General features: G+C 41.8%; 1 protein-coding gene across 1 annotated transcript in view; it reads right to left on the bottom strand.

The window, feature by feature from the left end:
• The window catches only part of tspan14 (tetraspanin 14), a 59,882-nt gene that overhangs the window by 15,688 nt on the left and 23,026 nt on the right, over window positions 1-21,168 (bottom strand). Inside the window, exons 3-7 of the mRNA XM_080849509.1 lie at window positions 21,010-21,060; window positions 20,368-20,514; window positions 20,081-20,251; window positions 19,823-19,957; window positions 19,143-19,196 (exon numbers count right to left, since the gene is read on the bottom strand). Of these exons, the coding sequence (XP_080705635.1) occupies window positions 19,143-19,196; window positions 19,823-19,957; window positions 20,081-20,251; window positions 20,368-20,514; window positions 21,010-21,060 (558 nt within the window). The remainder of the gene's footprint in view (window positions 1-19,142; window positions 19,197-19,822; window positions 19,958-20,080; window positions 20,252-20,367; window positions 20,515-21,009; window positions 21,061-21,168) is intronic.

The following is a 21,168-nucleotide window of genomic DNA, read 5'->3' as shown; positions in this document are numbered from 1 at the left end:
TCTGCAGATTATGTCAAGCCTAAAGTACAAAATTAACAGAAGGCTACCCCAAGCCACAAATAAACAGAGCTTTCTGGTTTAAACAAAAATAAGCCTTCAAAGAGTCAATATGATCACATTAGACAAAATGCAAATATAACCAGATAAAGGCAATTCAATTTGCTGCATAGTTAACAACACAGTCTGCTGTCCAAAACGTGAAGAGAACTATTACTGTATAAGCACATGAGCACATTTCAGTTACAAAAGGATCAAAAGAGTCTCCTGCTCAAGTACTCAAACAATCACTTAACCTATGTGGCACTATAAGTCTGTCTCTCTACCTCGCTCTCTCTCTGTGTGTGTGCGTGCGCTTTTTTTTCTTTTGCAAGACGTCAGTAAAGATTGTTTGCTTTGGTCTTGCCACTAGAATTAGTGAACTTTGTGTACTTAGCACTATGGTGCCTCTCCGGATGTTTTACGAAACTGCTTGTGTTAAACGAATTACGCCCCTCGACACCATAGCAGTGCAGATCTTACACTGTGCCTTACTCCTGTCGTCGTCATTTATCTTAAAATGAGCCCAAATTGCCGTTAAGGCAACGGAATTGCTAATCGCTAACCGTTAGGCTAACGAAATGCTAGCGGCTAAATTTAGCGAAACCTGTTTCCATGTACCTACTTTGACACTTTGACAACTCTCCTAATACAGTCAAACATCAAGCAAGTGCAACACAAGACATAACAAGAGGGCAAATAAGCTACTTACTAGTACGTAGGGCAGAGAGTGGTAGGACAACAAATCACATTTTGTGTACTTAACATACTGTGGTATCGGCAGTGTTGGGAAAGTTAACTTTCTACATGAACTAGTTCAGTTCATAGTTCACATTTTTTTAAATGAACTAGTTCAGTTCATAATTCAAAAATGTTAACTTCGTTCACCAGTTCAGTTTTTTTCGATATGTTCTAAAATATCGATCTGTCTGCAATACCGCTCTCGGCCTCCAAGCAACTTCGGCGCTCTCACACTTGCCAGGCATAGACAGTAGGATACAGGACTTCTATCTTTCAATGAACGCGTTTAGACGCAACACTGGGTATCGGTTTTTGGTTTGGCAATTCAAAAACGAGTACGAGTATTTTTACGAAGTATCCGATACTGGTATCGGTGCATCCCTAGTTGCAGATACAGTGTGTGGATACTGTGTGTTCGTTCGTACGATAGGGCTATCCGACGACTTTTCATTTCGGATACAGAGAAACTAGGCTTTGTGAGCACTGGGTCTGAGACTGATGTTGATGGCTTTGGGCATCTGGAAAAACTATACATCTCTGTGAGACAGGGAAGACACACATTAACAGTTAAGGATATGGCCTTCTTTTCTTTCTTTCATTCAGTAACTAGTGTTGGCCTCTGCCATTATGTCCGTACAGATCATATTGATAATTATAATAATTTTGTGTATATGACTGATTTTCCGATATTCTATATGTACCCTTTCTCCGCTCTCTCCCTTGCAAATGGTGATGGCTGTGATAACATTATTGCTTAACACCAAAACCTATAATTGCATATACACGTGTAAGGCAACTTAGCTCTGTCCACTCACTTTGTCTCTTTGTCCCCCCTCTACTATACACTATCTCCACTGTGGGGTGCTGCCACAGTCTTTTCACCCGATCTACCTGCAGAAACCCTGTGCAGCTGTCCATACCCACCAAACCATTATGCACAAATCATACTCTACTCAAATTATAATAAATACTATATGTCTAGCCAGCCTATTTGCCTGTAACTGCTCGATGGCCCCTGGTCATCTTCGATAACACTGATAAATATGGAGTGAGATTGACCCTTCCTAGATGCCTGACAAGCCAAGCAAGAGGAGGGCATTGCTGCAGCTGGGCAAGGCACTCATTATCTCCACATTCAAAGAGTGGATCGCTTCCCCCACGGACCAGCCAAGGCAGTGCTTGGGAGTCCTGTCCTGATCCCTGACAATACACACCAGTTTCACCTTTTATTTTGATATCTCTGTGCAAGACAAATGCCTGAATAAACGGTTGGATGCAACAATATACCTTAAATGTATCATGCTCAAACACTACTTACAATATACCTTAGGTTGATCATGTTCGACCACAATACACAGGCAGAATGTTTGATAACTACAATCTTACACCTAATCTGTCACAATTACTTTTTAAACGTATTCACTAGTCCTTTCAATACAAGCTACAAAAGCTAAAATTTCAAACACCATGTCAAGGAATCCAAACCTCTGCAGGCAACACCCAATAAACTGAACTGTTACTCACTGTTATGTATGGAGGACTGAAAGTGCCAAAATTCAATAAATAAATACACCATCAATAATTATTTAAATGTGTCATTAATTAATTTAAATTGGAATTAAATAAATAAATGTTTCAATAAATGTGTCATTAATTAATTCAAATTGGAATTAAATACATAAATGTTTCAATAAATGTGTCATTAATTTATTAAATACCAATTCATTTTATGTAAAAAAAAAAACACATTTAATTATTTCACTATTTAATTAATTATGTCATGGTCCTGTGTTGCAGAGCATCAATAATTTATGTTATCTGTCAAACTCACCCATCAAAGTCAGTGGGCGGGGCTAACGCTGATTTAGTCTGATCCATTGCTTTAGTCTGAAGTGCCTGGAGAGAGACATTTTTCCACCGGTTCCAGCACCAAAACTTAACGTTATGGAATCTTGTGACATGTTACTTTGGTTAAAATTGTGAGTTATTCACGAGTCCACGACATATAAAAGTTCTGTTTACTTGGCCATGGCTTTCTATATTTTCTCACGTAGATCAGACGAGTGGCAATGCAGTTCATGACGGGAGTTGACTAGCTACTTAACAACTTTAGCAGTAACCTACAGCAGCTAGTGCTAGTTACTACACGAACGTGCTTAGTCAAGAGCTTCTTTTTTTTCAAGTGGCAAGTCTTCTACAGTACACACAATACAAAACCAGCACTACATCACGGTCTCAGTTAATGATGCAACTACGGGTTTTCTACGAGCAGGCAATGCAGCTCATGATGGGAGTTGACTAGCATAGTACCTCACGACAGCTAGCAGCTACAAGAACTTGCTTAGTCAACTGTTAATATCAAGTGTAATATCACACAAAAACAACAAGCCAGATTGAAAGAGATAATGTATACAAAGCAGACAAACCAACACATTTTGATGGATGAAAGCCCTCTTTATTATTTGTAATGTGTTTTATTAGGTCTGTTGTCCTTTTGAACCCTGTCCTTTTGAATCCAACTCTCCTCGTATTTCCCCATACATTTTAGCTTTGCTTACTGACTTTTCAATTTTGTTTTGCATTTCTGTTGATGGCTAAATTGCTTTCGAGGTATTTAATCCATGGTCCACTACTGGATCGATTTTCCGTTTTCTTCATCTCGCACGCTCTGGATTTTTAGCGTTTAAGAAAAAGTTTTGTTTGACAATGAGGCCTGCGTCAATCCAAATATCTTGAATCGGTAAGCCTTGACTTGATGTGCAGGGTAACCAATCAGGTTTTAGGAATCCGCCCACTGACTTTGATGGGTGAGTTTGACAGATAAAATAAATTATTGATGCGCTGCAACACAGGACCATGACATAATTAATTAAATAGTGAAATAATTAAATGTGTTTTTTGACATAAAATGAATTTGTATTTAATTAATTAATGACACATTTAATGAAACATTTATGTATTTATTTCCCATTTGAATTAATTAATGACACATTTAATAAAACATTTATGTATTTAATTACCATTTTAATTAATTAATGACACATTTAAATAATTATTGATGGTGTATTTATTTATTGAATTTTGGCACTTTCAGTCCTCCATAGTTATGTAGCCTACTTGTTTCAAAATGCTCACATTTAGTTTAGGCCCATTCTCCACTCTTCCTATTTTTACTTTACTACTGTTAGGTCCAACAAACCGTGCGTATTATTGCATGGGCTAAATTTGGCTATATTGATCTACCTGTCAAACAAGAAATTACTTCTGGTCAATAAGTATACCAAAGGCTTGAACTGAACATGCATCAATTGCATCTGAGAGTTGTTAACTCTATGAAAGAAGTGAACTAACAAAACAGTGTGATTTGTAGTGAGTCTACCAAGAACTGTTCTGAGCTTCTGTTGATGTGCGAATGTACAGTATATTAATGATTATTATACGGCTCTTCAGAATGTTCCAAAAAGTACCGTTAATTTGAATGGGCCATCCCTACGTCATACCTAACATTAATTCCTGCTAACATACCGCTGCAAAAAGATAATGACCGCTGTCATTGGCAACGGGTTTTGTACTTCTAATTCACATCTTTCATATCATTCCGCCAGAAGTCCAGTCATTTTAACGCAACAGTAGACAGTAATTTGATGTCAGCAAGTAATGGGTTGCTATGCAACACCTGAAACTTCAAAGTTCTATTTGCTTGAAGAACTATTTATTTTATTTAAATCATTAAAAATAGGTATGTTGGAGGAATGTCTTCTATCGTTTTTGGCAAGTAACCGTATAATAAGCGGGATAATGTATTGTCCGTCGGTCATTCTCCAAAAATAATTCCCGACGGGGCGAACAACACCCCGACGCGCAGCAAGAACCCAGGCAACAGTTGGTGTATGCAGAGTTTCTCCAATCTCAACTGCTGAAGCTTGAAACTCCTTCAGAGTAGTCATAGGTCTATTGGTGGCCTCTCTTACTAGTCTCCTTCTTGCACGGTCACTCAGTTTGTGAGGACGGCCTGATCTAGGCAGATTAACACATGTGCCACAATCCATCAATTTCTTGATGATGGATTTAACATAATTCCAGGGGATGTTTATTGCCTTGGACATTTTATCCTCCCCCTAACTTATGCTTTTCAACAACCTTTTCTCTGCATTGCTTAGAGTGATCTTGGGTCTTAATGGTTTAACAATAGCCAGGAATACTGATTACTGAATACTGACCAGTGAATGGACCTTCCAGACACAGGTGTAGTTATACTACAATCACTTGAGACACATTCACTGCACACTGATCCCCATTTCACAAATTGTGAGACTTCTAGCACCAATTGGCTGGACCTCTGTTGAATTAGGTCAGTCTATATAAAGGGGGTGATAAAGGGGGTGAATACTTAAGCAATCACTTATTTTCATTACATATTTTTATTTAATTTACATTACTGTGTAGAAATCTGTTTTCACGTTGACATTAAAGAGGGCTTTTTTGTGATTTCTTTTGTCCAAAAAGCCAACTTATATTGACCATGACTGATTTATTAAAGCAATACAAGGGTAAAACATCCAAGGGGGTGAATACTTATGCAAGGCACTGTAAGTAATGCATTTCACATGAAAAATGGTCCCCCTACCATGGAGACACAGATCAGACTCTGTTGTACTGTGCAGCGGCCAGCTGAGATTCATGCCTAGGAAACAGGTGAATTGCCAAAGTTGCAATGCAACCTCTTGGAGACAAACTACACAATGACAACATTGGTAATATGTGACCCGGCAGGCGAAAAGGGGGAACAAGTCGGCCGAGACGATTTCGAGAAAAAACACATTTGAAGTTTTTTTTTTCAAAATTAGTGATTTTCGTTTTTTTTCAGAATGTGCAAATTGAAGTCATGAAGAAGCCACTCCATGTTTCAGATAACAGTATTGGTTACCTTAAAAGTATACATTTTGTCGTTGAAGTTGGTACAGTTTGGTTAAATTCTCCTTCACTCTCGTGGCGCTTGGGGGGGTGTTACCTAATTTCCATATGAACTGCTGGATCGCGTTTGTTATTTTTTTCGACCAATCAGCTGCACGTTACAAGCGATACACATGGCTACTTATACAACATCATACTCCTCTACTCTTATCCAGATGGCAATCTGACTTCTGAATCTTAAGATGAGTGCACAGATGATGAACGCGATTTCATCAAACTGGAGAACATCCGTAGTCTCCAGCTGACCTTAGAAGAATCTTTCGGCCTCGCAGCAGAGGAGCTGGAGCGTGACATATCAGACGCTATCTCTACGGTAACTTTGACTGCAAATGCAACGCAAGAAGAAAGGAGAACTCTCTCCTCGGGAGACATTCGTGTAGCAACAAACTTTCTCCAGAGCTTATGTACAAGTTACGGAGTGATTCTCTAGCAGCCGAGAGAGAGTGGCAGGACATGCGAATCATTGGACATCTTGAGGCAAACAGACGTTCAGTCCCACACAGCAGGAGACTCAAACGCGGATCCGCATTCGAATCGCCAAACCCGCGTGACTGTCACATTCGTTTTGATGCCGTAGGACGGATCAGCGCCGCCTCCGGCCGGCGCAGTAAATGCTGCTATCGAACAGCAGCTCCTGAGCGGACCCACATCTGATCCGGGGGCCGGACGCGCCTTTGAGGACCGTTTTGGCTCCGCCAAGAGGATCAGGATCGGATCCACGAACGCGGACGCGCCTTAACGGCTGTAACGGCCGTGGCTACATATCAGAGCCCATATCAGTGGAATTTTTATTTGCCGCCTCTCATTGCTTCCAGATTTTCTTTGAAGTAGCCTATACCATTGAGCTGAGCCCTCTTAAGTAAGTGTATTGATTTATTGATATATTGCGAGATTCACAGTAAACATTTGCCTTTGTGTTTTTTTTTTAATCATCATGTGTATTAATGCTGTGTAAATAATATTGTTTGATATTGTATCATACCATTTATGCATCAGACTATTAGCTGATGTGATGATCATGTGAGGCTGAAGCTATTTGATTAAAATGGGATAGCAATTTCGGCAGAATATGTTATGGTAGAGTGATTAAAAAAACACATTGTCATTAGGTCTGGTCTGTTTTAATGAGTTACTCATATGTAGGTAGCGGCATGTAGCTGCTAGGTGCGATTGCAACATTTTGCAAGTTATTGCTAGTGAATGTGTTAATGTTCACGTTTGCAATGCAAACTATACATCAAGCTGATAATTTCGCTGGTACTGGTTTTTCGGTCAATAAAGTAGAGTGAATATTAGTCAATGAGCTTGTATGCTATGGTAGTAGTAGTTAGGCTACAATTTTAGCGTATTCACTGGAGGGAATTAGCATTATAATCTAGATGCATCTGGCGGCGATTTAATGCGCCCCGCATTGCGTGTCTTTCAAGCGAGATGGACAGCAGATTACTTAGGGGCCGATCACACAGGAGGGTCCAGGGTCTACACTTATACATTATTATTGTGGTGGTGACTTGTTTAATTCGGTGCATATTATATATTAGTTTACTGTTGTCACATGGTATAGGATAAGCCTGTGACTAGTTAACTTGGGGGCTAAGAGGTTGGTAATGACTAGCATTGTAATGTATTGATATTTATGTATGCTATTGTTATTTATTGTAGGGTAGGATTCTCAGTGCCTTGTCAACTGCTGTCTTCCAGGGTACTATTCGGCGTCACTCGCTAAGCGGTTTAGCGAGCTAAACTCCAGGCTAAAAAAAGACAACACCACTTTAGCGGATTCGGCGAAGCAACTTTTGCTCAATTTCCATGGTAATTAATCGCTTAGCCTTAGCCTGCTCCAGGGCAGGCTAAGCAAAGTTTAGCTGGCTAAACTTGCCATACCCACGCCAAAAGGAGGGATCCCATTGACAAGGAGTCAGTTTGATTAGCGTAGGAAGAGTTCTTTGCGATCGCCAAGAAGATCCATTTTTCCATAATGATGAGTTCTTGTATGAGCGCTACCGATCCACCCGACAAGGAATAATTCATTTAGAAGACCTTCTCGAGTCATTTATTGCATAGGCTACACCACCGTCAAACATTGAATGTCATCACTTTCTTGCCAGTGGTAGCCTTCATTTTTGTAATGTCGGCGATGCGGAGTACAAAGCACTCATAATTATATGACAGTGGTAGATAGTACAGTTGAGACATACAGTTGATAAACCCGAAATAACTTTCATGTAAACGTTAGTATTCATGTGCAAACTAAAAATCACGTCTCAGGCTGCCTGAGACGTGATTTTTAGTTTGCACATGAATACTAACGTTTTCTTTGATCCCAGGAAATTTGAGCACATAACCCAAATAGATATTGGCTAAAGTTGTTTTACCTACTTTAACTTACATCATTGCAAACGTTTAGTTTTGGAAACGTGTCTAGTGTTTGTGCGGTAGTGAATGGTGGTGGAGGTGGGTGCATGATAAGAAGAGAGAAATAGACACAATTTCTTTTCATTGCTTAAATGTATTGAATCTCTTATTAATACATTCACATTTAGTCATTTAGCAGACGGTTTTATTCAAAGCGATTTAAAACTACAAATCTTACGAGGGTGAGGGGAGTCGAACCAGTGATCTGTAGTATGCAAGCTAGACGCTTAACCCGCTGCACCATAGTACCATATCGTGTAGGGAGAAGATGTCACGTATTATACCTCTTATAGACAGTTTCTTATATTGCTGTGGTTGCCACGGGAGTGTTGAATTTTGACATGATTATGGTCTTGAATTCTTCATAACGCGTTCATGATCATATCCTGCGTTATCGGAGAAAAAAAATAGTCTTTTTCTTTGAGTTTAGACCATTATACCTTTCAAAAAAAATCATGGTTTTGGGGATCGACCTTTCTTGCCTTTTGAAGCAAGACGTGCACGCGCAATTTAGCTGACGAGATAAATTAACTTGAGGTTAAAATAAATTAGCGCCCGTCGCCAGACCGGTTTGGCCTGTTCTCATTTAGCGAGCTAGTTAATCTCCAGTTGCGAGCTAAATTAATTATCTTAGCTTCAGTCGTACGCCGAACAGGGCCCAGGTGTGTCATTGTTTCGTTTATATTCCGATTTGTTTGTACACTCATTTTGTTTAGTTAGCTTGTCATGCTAGGTTTCGCTAGCATTTATGGTATGGTTTTGGTGTGGGGCTAGGCTACTCCCCTAGCCTTGTGTAACGGAAGTTCGCGAGTTTTCGTGAAGGACTTTTTGAGGGCAGACTGTTAAGTTTGTATTTGCTGTTCGTGGCTTGTGTGGTTGTATGCCCTGTCTCTTAATTCTAAGGAAGAGGGTAGGATTCTCACTGCCTTGTCAACTGCTGTCTTCCAGAACAATACATATTCAAAACAGAGTCGTGTGTCCGCTTGCCAGCACAACACAACGCAGAGTGAACAAGCCACCGGTTACACTTGGGACAGGACCCGCCTAATGTGTTGTAAATGACCATGTGAGTTATCTAGTGTAGTGTTGATTTGGGAATGTTTTATGTGTAAGTCGTCTTTTTTTGTTTTCATAAACATACAATCTGTCTGTTTGATTACAGGTGCAGTCAGAAAAAACGCACGGAGGCTGAGGTCACGCAACACATTATAAGGTTGTTCAATCTGACTGGGGATCGGGCCACGAGAAGACGTGCCGTGCCGTCCGCACTTGAGTCCCCACACACGGAATAGCCTATTAAATCGAATCGCCTGACTAAATCAACTGTTGAATAAACTTTTTTATTGCACTTCTCGTCATTCATCAGTTATTCATTTTATGATAGTTAAGCTGTGCTTATGGACAGATATAATGCAAATTGTAGAAACAGGGCAAAGTAGAATAAGGAGACAACTTAGACTGTTTGTGGCGCAGCATTTCATTGAAGTTGAATAGGCAAGCTATTTGATGTATGCAACGTCCTAGGCCTATTATTATTATTACTATTATTATTATATAGCACTAAATATAGGCTATTTCGATGCTGTTTGAAGATGAGGGTATAATATAAACAAATATTCCTACTTTCATTATCTACATTAGGCTACAGGGTTCTCTAGGAATAGGTTTTGACATAATCTCACAATGAATGTAGGCTAGGCTACTAAACAAAAGAATATGTACAATATACATCCACCTCCGCGGAGGTAATAAGGTGTTAAGCGCGGATGCGGATCGAATTCAGTGCGGTGCCACGACGGGTCCGCGAGGTATGCACGGATGCGGACCGGATACAGTGCGGAGCCACGGCGGGTCCGCGAGGTATGCACGGATGCGGACCGAATACAGTGCGGAGCCACGGCGGGTCCTCGAGGTAAGCACGGATGCGGACCGGATACAGTGCGGAGCCAATGCGGGCTCCACTACCGCCTCCGTACCGGATCTGTTAGACTGTGCAAGTGGACCCCGATACGGGTCTGTTTCGCGGGTCCGTTGCGGAACCCGCGACACCTCCGCGGCGGATCCGCTGCGGTGTCCTTTTGCTGTGTGGGGTAGTTACTTCGGAGATGACTACATCCACCAAAAAGCCATCAGTAGACGTAAAGGAAAGGGAATTATAAAACCCGAAGTTAAAAACATGTAATCTACTTCGGCAAATTCATCCCCTGCAATCTCTACGTTCAGAGACAGACAGCAGAAAAGGTTAACAAACGGAATGAAATAGCTACACATTACACACGTTATGCTTTAATTAAACTCATGTTTTATGAGACACCAACAGAGGCTCAACAGACAAGTCTTACCATTGAAGATCTTTTTGCACGCAGACGTTCGTTCTGAAAACTATCTACATCCAACCAGCGAGGTTTATCCACGTTGTTGTGGAGAGCGAGAGTTGCATCAATCATATTTCATAAAAACTTCACACTTCTTACATGGGACATATCCACCAGCCTAATTACAATCTGCATTGTCTACTTAGCAGAAATATCTCCATACAGTAGATTTCCCTTCGTTTAGTATCATTTTAAACTTTTCAGATGACTATTGCCCCTGCTCGTCAAGTGAAACGTGTCCAGAAACAAGGCTCCTTTGTCTGGATAGCCAGAGCTAGCATAACTGAGCATAACATTAAAATCCAATGGTAATGCTAACTGTCGGTACCCATCGTTAACTCGTTAATCGTTAACCATCATATCACTGGCTTTAATTTGAGAATGTCATGTTAGTAGTACATTTAGTAGTACATTTAATATCAGTACACTTGATTCATTACTGCTGATGTGTTACTTATGTTTAAGGTGACCAGATTTCTGAGACAAAATCCGGGGACAATTTCAGTTCAGATACGTTAACACCTCCAAAACATGTAAAGTTTTTGTCTTTGTAAACGGAAAAACGGGGACACTGGCTGGGCCCTTTTTCATAAAGCAGTTTATCTTACCCTTGTTCTTGTAAATTGCAAGGGGAAGTGTCAAACAACGAGTATTTATCTTAAAACTAATCACAAAGTGGCTGAAATGAAGAGTAGTAAAGGTAACAACCTTTTGCCAGATAATTAGAACCAATTTTTTGTGATAAGAACCTCGTTGACTCAAGCTTCCTTGCAGTAGGCCTAACCTCTGTGCTTGGCTGATAAGTGACTGGTTTGCACATATGGGTGTCAGGTGTATGTTTTTCCAGCATAGAACATGTTAAGGCCATTGAGGAAACTAAATGCAGTGTATTCCTATATTCTGTGTAATCAGCTGGAACAATGAAAATACAGATTAGGCCCATACACTCCATGATCTTTGGAATTGTTTTTTAGGTATTACTATACCAAAAGTGATTTAAGAAACAAACAAACAAAAAGATTCAAAATACAATTTCAGTAAAAAAAAAAAACAAGCAATGTCAAAGTGAAGGGGGGAGATCTGAATAATCTAAATAATAACAAGTTCTGTGGCACACTTCCAGTTGACATCTTTGTTAATGCAGAATATGTGAAGTTAATGTGGGGAAAAACACATTTCATTATGTCTTTTAAGAGACCACCACAAGAACATACGTTTTTTGTTTTAGTTTTTAGGTAATGTAGTCCTACCCTTATTCTAGGCTACATGAAAATCTATGTAGCCTAAGCACATGACTCATATTTTAGCAAATTTTTTAACCTCCTGCTTAAAATTGAACTGATGTGACTGTTTTTGCTTCCTCATCTTGAACGCAATTAACCCACTGCCATAACATCAGCAGTTTGACTAAACTTGACAAAGAAAAAAATATTCTTCCGATTTTGAGTATAATGTTATAGTGATAAAATAGACATCTGACAGCCTGGCCCAGGGCTATTTGAAAACGTATGTTGATACAATATAAAACGAAAACGTTCGTGTTCAACCAGGCTGTATCTAAAGCCTACAACAAAATTGATGGCAGGGAAGAGTGGTTGCGCGGCTTTTAAACCAACGTTCCCGGAGCCACCCAGACAGAGATAGCATACCTCATACAGTTTGTGATTAATACATGTGGTTTCATTTAATGTCAAGTTGCCAACTACCTCTAGTAACCCAGATTAGTGAAACTGTAATATCATAGTACTGTAGCTAGTATCACTGCTAATGTTAAAAAGTTAACAAAGTTAGTTAGCAAGTCTACAGATGTGACTGACATCTGACCAACAGATAGCTGCTGCTTAACACACACATTGTTGCAAATTGTAGATCATATGTTAAATAATATGATTATTGTAGATCATGGGTTAAATATGTAGATCATGAGTTAAATAATATATGACATAGATGATAAACAATGACACTAACCTATCCTAATGCTATCCTATCTTGTTGTACTCGTATTGTCAGAGCTAGCTGGCTGAATGAATGAGTGAACGCGATCTCTTTCTAAATAATAAAAAAAAGCCAATGGCAAAGATTCTACCGCGCTGCATATTCCACCAATCAAAATACTAAAAGGACGGTCATTCTAGATCTTTGAGCTCCGAGCGAGAGCTTGCTGCCCTGGCTGCTGGCTGGCTTGCTTGAGCCTGTGGTATGTAGGCTACGCAACTAAACATTTTGGTCATTGTTTTCTTTTTTAATTTTTAATTTCTATCCCGGGTCTATCTGTGAAAACCGGGGACATTTCCGGGGACAGCTCCAGCCGGGGACAGGCCACCAAAAACGGGGACTGTCCCCGGAAACCGGGGACGTCTGGTCACCTTACTTATGTTACTTATTAGCAGCTAGCTACCTAGCCACTATGTGTTCCAACTTCCAATGTGTTTTCAGTTAGTGTTAGGGGCAAGCTACATACAGTCAGGTGACGGTGCCTGTTAGCATGACCCATGATGTGAAACTTATTTGTTTCCCCTTTCAGAATTGGCAAAAACAACCTGACTGATATTATCAAACACAAAATCTTTGTAATTGTATCTTTATTCTTATTGTCTAGTGTATTGGATTCATATTGACTTCCATTTTGCAGTACTGGTTTATACCTTGGATTATGGGATTGTAACATTTTATCCTGTGTATTAATGCATGCTATTCAATGTCTTTTGTAATAAAAGCATTTCCATTTTAGTACCTTCTAATTCTGATTCAAGTCCTAATGAAAATAACACTACATACATGTTGTGATATCTAGTTATCATTCAGTGATGTCTAGTAGTTCAATCAATCTTGGGTTGATTAGTTAGGTATGGCCTCCTGAATGACGTCACAGCAATACAACGGCAGTCTAGTAATACCTGTGATATTGAACAGTGGTATATCAGTTAGCTCCAGGACCAAAGTTGTAAGTTGTTACCAGTGAATAAATATTGTACTGAACTGCAACCGGAGTCTCTCCTATCGTGACATGGTGTCAGACTTTACGGACTTCACGCCGACAAAGTGAGGAAAAATGCCAAAATTCAACCCACCGGAGCCGTTTGATTTCTCCATGCCAGCGGCGTGGCCAACATGGAGACAACGTTTTTCCAGATTTCGTGTGGCTTCGAAACTGGATAAAGAGAGCGGGGAGGTGCAGGTGAATTCGTTACTTTACTCGATGGGCAGAGACAGTGAACACATCTATAATGCATTTGAACTAGATGAGGATGATGAGTTCGACTATGATGTATTGAATGCAAAGTTCGACGACCATTTTGTGCCAAAAAGAAATGTGATTCATGAGCGAGCATGTTTTCATAAGAGAGCTCAGAAAGCGGGAGAATCAGTGGAATCTTTCGTCAGAAGTCTCTACGAGTTGGCTGAACATTGTGAATATGGAATTACCAAGGAAGAACAAATCAGAGATCGGCTAGTGATAGGCATTATGGACAATGAAGTTTCACAAAAGCTACAAATGGAAAAGGACTTGACTCTGGCCAAGGCGGTTCAAGTTGCGCGCCAGTATGAGCAAGTGAAAATGCAGAGCGCGGACAGGGCTGACAGCAGCGCCATGAGCCAAGTGGACGAGGTGAATCGCAAGCAGCGACATGGATTTCCAAAGAGGAGCAACGGAGGACAGCAGCGGCAGTTCAACAAGCAGACTAACAGTGAGTTTAAGCAAGGAAATTGCTCACGTTGCAATCGAATGCATGGTGATACTGACACATGCCCTGCACGCAATAAGAGGTGCAGGAAGTGTAATAAAATGGGACATTTCGAAATTGCATGTAAAACAAAGATGGTGAAGGAAGTCACAACAGGGCCTAATGTGGAAATGGAAAATCAAGGAGCATTTTTTCTTGGGTCGGTGACTAAACAGCCAGACTCAGATGAAAGGTGGCATGTCGTGCTCCCAGTGAATGGCTGTAATGTAAAGTTTAAAATCGACACTGGTGCAGACATAACTGTCATATCTCAGTACACATACCAGAGCTTGCCACAGCGCCCCAAACTAGTGACAACAGGAACTGATGTTAGTAGCCCAGGTGGCAGAATTAATTGCATGGGGAAATTTCTCGCAAGAAGTGAGCATAAGGGACAGCAGTACACATTCTGGATCTTTGTGATAAAAGGGCCGTATGCAAACAATCTTCTTAGCAGAGTTGCAGCATGTAAGATGGGTCTAGTCCTGAGAGTCGACGAGATTGACACAGACGTGTTTGGTGATATGGGATTACTGAACTGTGAGCCTGTTAAAATAAAACTGAGGTCAGATGCAAACCCATACAGCTTAGCCACTCCACGCAGAGTGCCCTTCCCCATTCTGCCGAAAGTGGAGGAAGAATTGAAGCGAATGCAGTCGCTGGGCATCATTGAAGAGGTCACCGAACCAACTGACTGGTGTGCACCTATGGTGCCTGTGATCAAAAAGACAGGTAAAGTCAGAATATGTGTTGATTTAAAGAAACTCAATGAGGCAGTGAGGCGGGAGAGGTTCATGTTGCCGACCTTAGAGGACATAGCCCCCAAGCTCGTCGGGGCAAAGATCTTCTCCACATTGGACGCCTCCAGTGGATTTTGGCAAATTCCGCTGGAAGCCAGTTGTAGGAAGCTAACCACCTTCATCACCCCAGTAGGGAGGTTCTGCTTCCGCCGCCTCCCATTCGGGATTTCTTCAGCCCCTGAAATTTTTCAGCGGGAGATGACTACACTGCTAAAGGATCACGAGGGAACCGTTGCCGTGATGGATGATGTGCTAGTCTATGGACGAGATAAGGAAGAACACGACCGTCGCCTGAGCACAGTGCTTCAAACCATCAAAGACTCAGGTCTAAAGCTAAACAGAGACAAGTGTCACTTTGGAAAAACTGAAATACAGTACTTTGGACACATCATTGGACAGGACGGGATAAAGCCTGATACCAGCAAAGTTAAAGCCATATCCGAGATGCCGAGTCCTACTAATGTCAATGAGCTACGCCAAGTGCTTGGACTAGTCAACTACCTGGGGAAATTCTTGCCTGGCCTGTCAACCACACTGCACCCAGTCACAGAGCTGCTAAAGAAAGAGACTGCCTGGATCTGGGGTGAGCCACAAGAGCAGGCGTTTGCCAGAGCAAAAGAGCTGTTAGTATCAGCACCTGTACTAGCCTATTATGACGCCAGTAAAGTGACAGTCGTCAGTGCCGATGCGAGTAGTTACGGCCTAGGAGCCACACTGTTACAGGCACATGGAAGTGAGCTTAGGCCAGTCGCCTTTTGTTCACGCACATTAACGGAAGCTGAAAAAAGATACGCTCAAATAGAGAAAGAGTGCCTGGCAGGAGTATGGGCATGTGAGCGTTTTTCCCGCTACTTACAAGGTATGGAGAGTTTCTGTTTACAAACTGATCACAAGCCGTTGGTTCCATTAATCAACACGTACGACCTGGATAAAGCGCCACTCAGGTGTCAGCGTTTGCTGATGCGCCTTATGCGCTTCAATGTGAAGGCTGTTCATGTGCCAGGGAAGCAGCTTATAGTGGCTGACACTCTCAGTAGAAACCCACTGAGGGAAGAGACAACGTCAGACACCGAGGAGGATGTTAAGGCGTTCGTGGAGAGTGTGGTGACCAGCAGACCGATGTCAGCACATCGACTGGATGACATCAGAGAGGCTACACGCGATGACATTGATCTCCAGATGGTCATTGGGTGGATCAGGACAGGCTGGCCACAGAGAATGGCATACTTGCCATCACTGCAGGGGTTCTACATAGCGAGAGCACATCTATCCGAGTCAGATGGCCTCGTACTGTACCAAGACAGGATTGTCATCCCAGCCACACAGAGAGCAGAGGTACTGCGACAGATTCATGAGGGTCACCAGGGGCTGACGAAGTGCAGGGAAAGAGCCAGGATGTCGGTCTGGTGGCCAGCTATAAGTACAGACATTGTAAAGATTGTGAAGTCATGCACGTTTTGTGTGGAGCACAGACCAACACAGAAAAGAGAGACACTCAAAACAACCCCCTTACCTAAGGGTCCATGGCAAAAAGTTGCAGCCGACCTGTGTGAGCTTGAGGGCAGAAAATACCTCATTGTCGTGGACTACTACTCCAGAGATATTGAAATAGCCCACCTAACTACTACCACAAGCCAACAAGTCATCACGCGACTCAAGTCTATGTTTGTGAGATGGGGCATTCCCCTGGAGTTGGTAAGCGACAATGCTATGCAGTTCACGTCTTCTGAATTCCAAGATTTCAGACATCAGTATGGTTTTACCCATACCACCTCAAGTCCTCATTACCCTCAAGCGAATGGGGCTGCTGAGAGAGCTGTACAAACAGCCAAGCGTATCCTGAAGCAACAAGATCCTCATCTTGCACTGATGTGCTATCGTGCAACCCCCATCAGTGCAACTGGAGCAAGTCCAGCGCAGCTCATGACTGGACGTCAGATCCGAACAACACTCCCGATGCTGGACAAGAAACTGCAGCCTAAGCACATCAGTCATGAACAAGTGCTTCAGAGGGACGACAAAGCCAAAGAAGCCTATCGGTTTTTCTATAACCGCCGACATTCAGCTCGTGCTCTGCCTGATTTACACCCCGGCCGGAGCGTGAGAGTTAAACTTGATGGTGAGAAAGGTTGGAAAACACCAGCGAAAGTCCTGGGTAAATCTCCCGAGCCAAGATCCTATGTCATCAGAACTGACCATGGAATGGTCAGTCGTCGGAACAGAAGACATCTTCAAGTTGTCCCGGAGTCATCTTCCTCAGAGATGCCAGACCAGCAAAACAGTAGTGTTCCTGGATCAACTGGAGGGACCCAGCCAGTGCTCCAGCCAACTACAAGCACTCCACCAAGGTTTACTGAGCAGCCTACAACCCCTAGGGCTGTGAGACTAACCTCTAGAGGTAGAGAGGTTAAAACCCCTCTAAGGTTCAAAGACACTTAGTTAAAAGAAAAAGAAAAAGAACTCTTAAAAGACTCTTATGTTCAAGAAAGAGCAACAAAGTAATACTGATAATATGGCTTATGTTCTAGGAACAGTGACTGTTTGAGGGCAGAATAAACCCTAAGTTACTGTGGACGGAGGGCAGTCTACCCCGATGTCCTAGTTTAGAAAATATATATAAAAGAAAAAAAAAACATATTCATTTGATTTTAATATTTGAAAATGGCAAGGGAGTTAATAAGGGTAGCAGATAATGTTTTGAAAAATGCAAAGTTGTTCTGTGTGTTAATTGGTCCTGAGGAATATGTTAACTAGAGAGGCAGACAACATTTGTATATTCTCTTTGGGAAAGGGGAGATGTTGTGATATCTAGTTATCATTCAGTGATGTCTAGTAGTTCAATCAATCTTGGGTTGATTAGTTAGGTATGGCCTCCTGAATGACGTCACAGCAATACAACGGCAGTCTAGTAATACCTGTGATATTGAACAGTGGTATATCAGTTAGCTCCAGGACCAAAGTTGTAAGTTGTTACCAGTGAATAAATATTGTACTGAACTGCAACCGGAGTCTCTCCTATCGTGACAATTAACAACACTAAAATGATTGAGTCTTCAGTGACACCTATAGGGGGAAGGGCTACAGATACCAGATGTCAGTGTGACATCTGTAGAGGAGGGCTAATCTCACTGAGATGCAAATCAGCACAACTGTCTTCCCTTTGTCCAAGGTGAGGTGGCAATTTGGAAAAATTAGAGGTCCTTTTTGTCAGCAAAGGCTTTTCTGAGGGGTATACATTCAAATGATCACAACTTATACAAATATTATCAGATCTACATGAGTGAGACATCACTGGATAGCTTTAAACCTACACTCAAAATGTCTCTGGGGAGACTTGTGGCTGGTTTAGCCATGCCTGGTCACATATAGTTGAATGAGTGTTCAGCTTTCCTTTACAAATGTAGTTTTTTTCATCCATTATGAACTCTATAGTGAGTAGCTCTAGTGAGGAGTGTTTCGCCGTACAGAGCAGTGGGTTGTCTGACCTTGTTAGATTTAATTTGCGCTGTATCAAATTAAATCAAAACAATTGTTTCATGAACAATTGATATTCAACATGCTATTCATGTAAAATAACACGTCACTGCAGCTGATGTGCATGTACATGTCCACCAATGGGAACCCCCCCCCCCTCTCTCCACATACATGAAACTAATTTCAAGTTAACCCTTGAACACAGCCTAAGGCCTGACGCACACTGCACGCACTGCGTGTGCCTGTGTTGCAGTACTGCTTTGTCTCAGTTGCGTGTGTGTGTTCACACCGCGGATGTTTCTGCTGCTATGGTCAGCTCTATCGTTCTGCATTGAGTTTGTCTTTGATAATGGCAGCCAATACAATGGTGGTACAAAAAGTGATGACCACAAAGTTGTACTTTTATTTAGTTGTACAGATGACTTTTTTTATCCTCATTCTGAGTGAGGGCGAGAAAGACTTAATGAATATATAATGAACATGTAGCCTCCACGATCCCCTTTTTGCTAAAATTGTTTTAATGCGCTCGCTACTCCCAGTGTGAATGCAGAGTAAGGAGGCGGACAACTTCAAACTAAACTAAAAGTAAAAAAAAAACTCACCACTGAGCCAGAAGATCTGACATCATATCCACACTGTGTGTTAACTACGGTATCCTACACAGGAATAAAAATGTCCGTAAGTTGGTGAGTCAATACACAATTCAACCTCCCAACAATAGATGGAAACAGACAAGAAATGCAGGAGAAGTTTACAAACACAAATTATATTAAGAACAGAGACATGTTTTGGGACAGGGCTCACAGCAGGGGATAGAAACAACAGGAGAAAGGGACTCACAGCAGGGTCACTATGACAACATGAGAAAGGGACTCACAGCAGGGTCACTAAGACAACAGGAGAAAGGGACTCACAGCAGGGTCACTATGACAACATGAGAAAGGGACTCACAGCAGGGTCACTATGACAACATGAGAAAGGGACTCACAGCAGGGTCACTATGACAACAAGAGCAGGGACTCACAGCAGGGTCACTATGACAACATGAGAAAGGGACTCACAGCAGGGTCACTAAGACAACATGAGAAAGGGACTCACAGCAGGGTCACTATGACAACAAGAGCAGGGACTCACAGCAGGGTCACTAAGACAACAGGAGAAAGGGACTCACAGCAGGGTCACTAAGACAACAGGAGAAAGGGACTCCACAGCAGGGTCACTAAGACAACAAGAGCAGGGACTCACAGCAGGGTCACTAAGACAACAGGAGAAAGGGACTCACAGCAGGGTCACTAAGACAACAGGAGAAAGGGACTCCACAGCTCTCCCTGCTCTTCTGAAGACTGTTCCGCTGGCTGCAGTTGAAGTAAACATTCAGATTCCAGTCATTGGGGTCCTTGGCACCACAGCAATGGTTCTGTCATTGGAAGAAGCTTTACATCAGAACACATTGTGACAGCCAGTTCCTCAACTACACAATGTGATACACACACACGCAAAAGCACAAAGTGGCTGTGCCACTAGAACCCGTGTTCCTCACCATTCGCTGCAATGAATCAATCAGGTTCTGAAGATCTATATCATCTCGGTAGGCTTTGACATTCTGAAGAAAGAAGTCGTTGAGCCATTCTCTCACTTGTTCTTGGAACGTAAAGGCCAGCACTGCCATGGCTAGCTCCAGGAAGAAGATTAAGACAATGATTCCTGAAAACTGTAGTTGAGACACAGAGAGGGCAACAGTCAATGATAAACAGTGAAAACTGAGACTGCCTTTATTTTAATCTTGTGGCAATGAACTCATTATGAATGGCCAGATAGAGAACTCACAAACTTCAGGAGGCATATGTTTTCCCTAAGTGCCCCTACACAGCCTGCAAAGCCCAGGGTGAAGGTCACTGTACCGACCACCAGCACCACCCACACTGGGTCAAAGCCATGTTGCCTGGTCACCTGTGTCAGGTCCAACAGTACTCCCTTTTGGATAGAAAAAAAATGACAATGTCCAACATAAACATGCAATAACTGATACTGATAAAGTGGCCATATTACCTACTGTTAATTGTTTACCTAAATGTATCTTTTTATGTGTTTATCAAATTGATTGCTACATATTTTCTTCATCTGCCATGTTAGGGATTCTCTCCCCTCTCTTTCGCCTGCCTTCTCTTCTGCCAGCCCCCCTTTTCAATCTCTACCTCTCTATCAGCCTGGCTCCAAGAAGATGCTCAAGGGTTCTTTCTGTTTAGAGGGAGTTTTTCTTTGCCCAAGGATGCTCCAGGCTCTGGGCTCTGTATTGAATTGAGCCTAGTTTAAAATACAAATTGCACTACCAAGAATGCAGGAGTCTGGGCAAACGTTTGAGCACTTTGAGTACCATGTTGAAAAGTGTTTCATTATTATTTTGTTTAATTTTCTTCATGTTAATCTGTTATTTGTTTACCTGAAATATTTTAAATAACAATACTTTACCTTTTCACTCCAGGCCCAAAATCCAGCACCAATGAAGAGAGCCCCCGCCAGCTGAGGAAGACAAAGAAAGGCACACAGAGATGCACACACTGAGCTTAAAACATATCAAGTGAAAATGGCATTTCAGTCCAGCATCCCTGACTCCCTGAAGTCCATTGC

This window comes from Sprattus sprattus (genome assembly GCF_963457725.1).
Source record: "Sprattus sprattus genome assembly, chromosome: 12".
NCBI lineage: Eukaryota > Metazoa > Chordata > Actinopteri > Clupeiformes > Clupeidae > Sprattus > Sprattus sprattus.
Note: the sequence above shows the minus strand (reverse complement) of the source record. Positions and strands in the feature narration are given on the sequence as shown.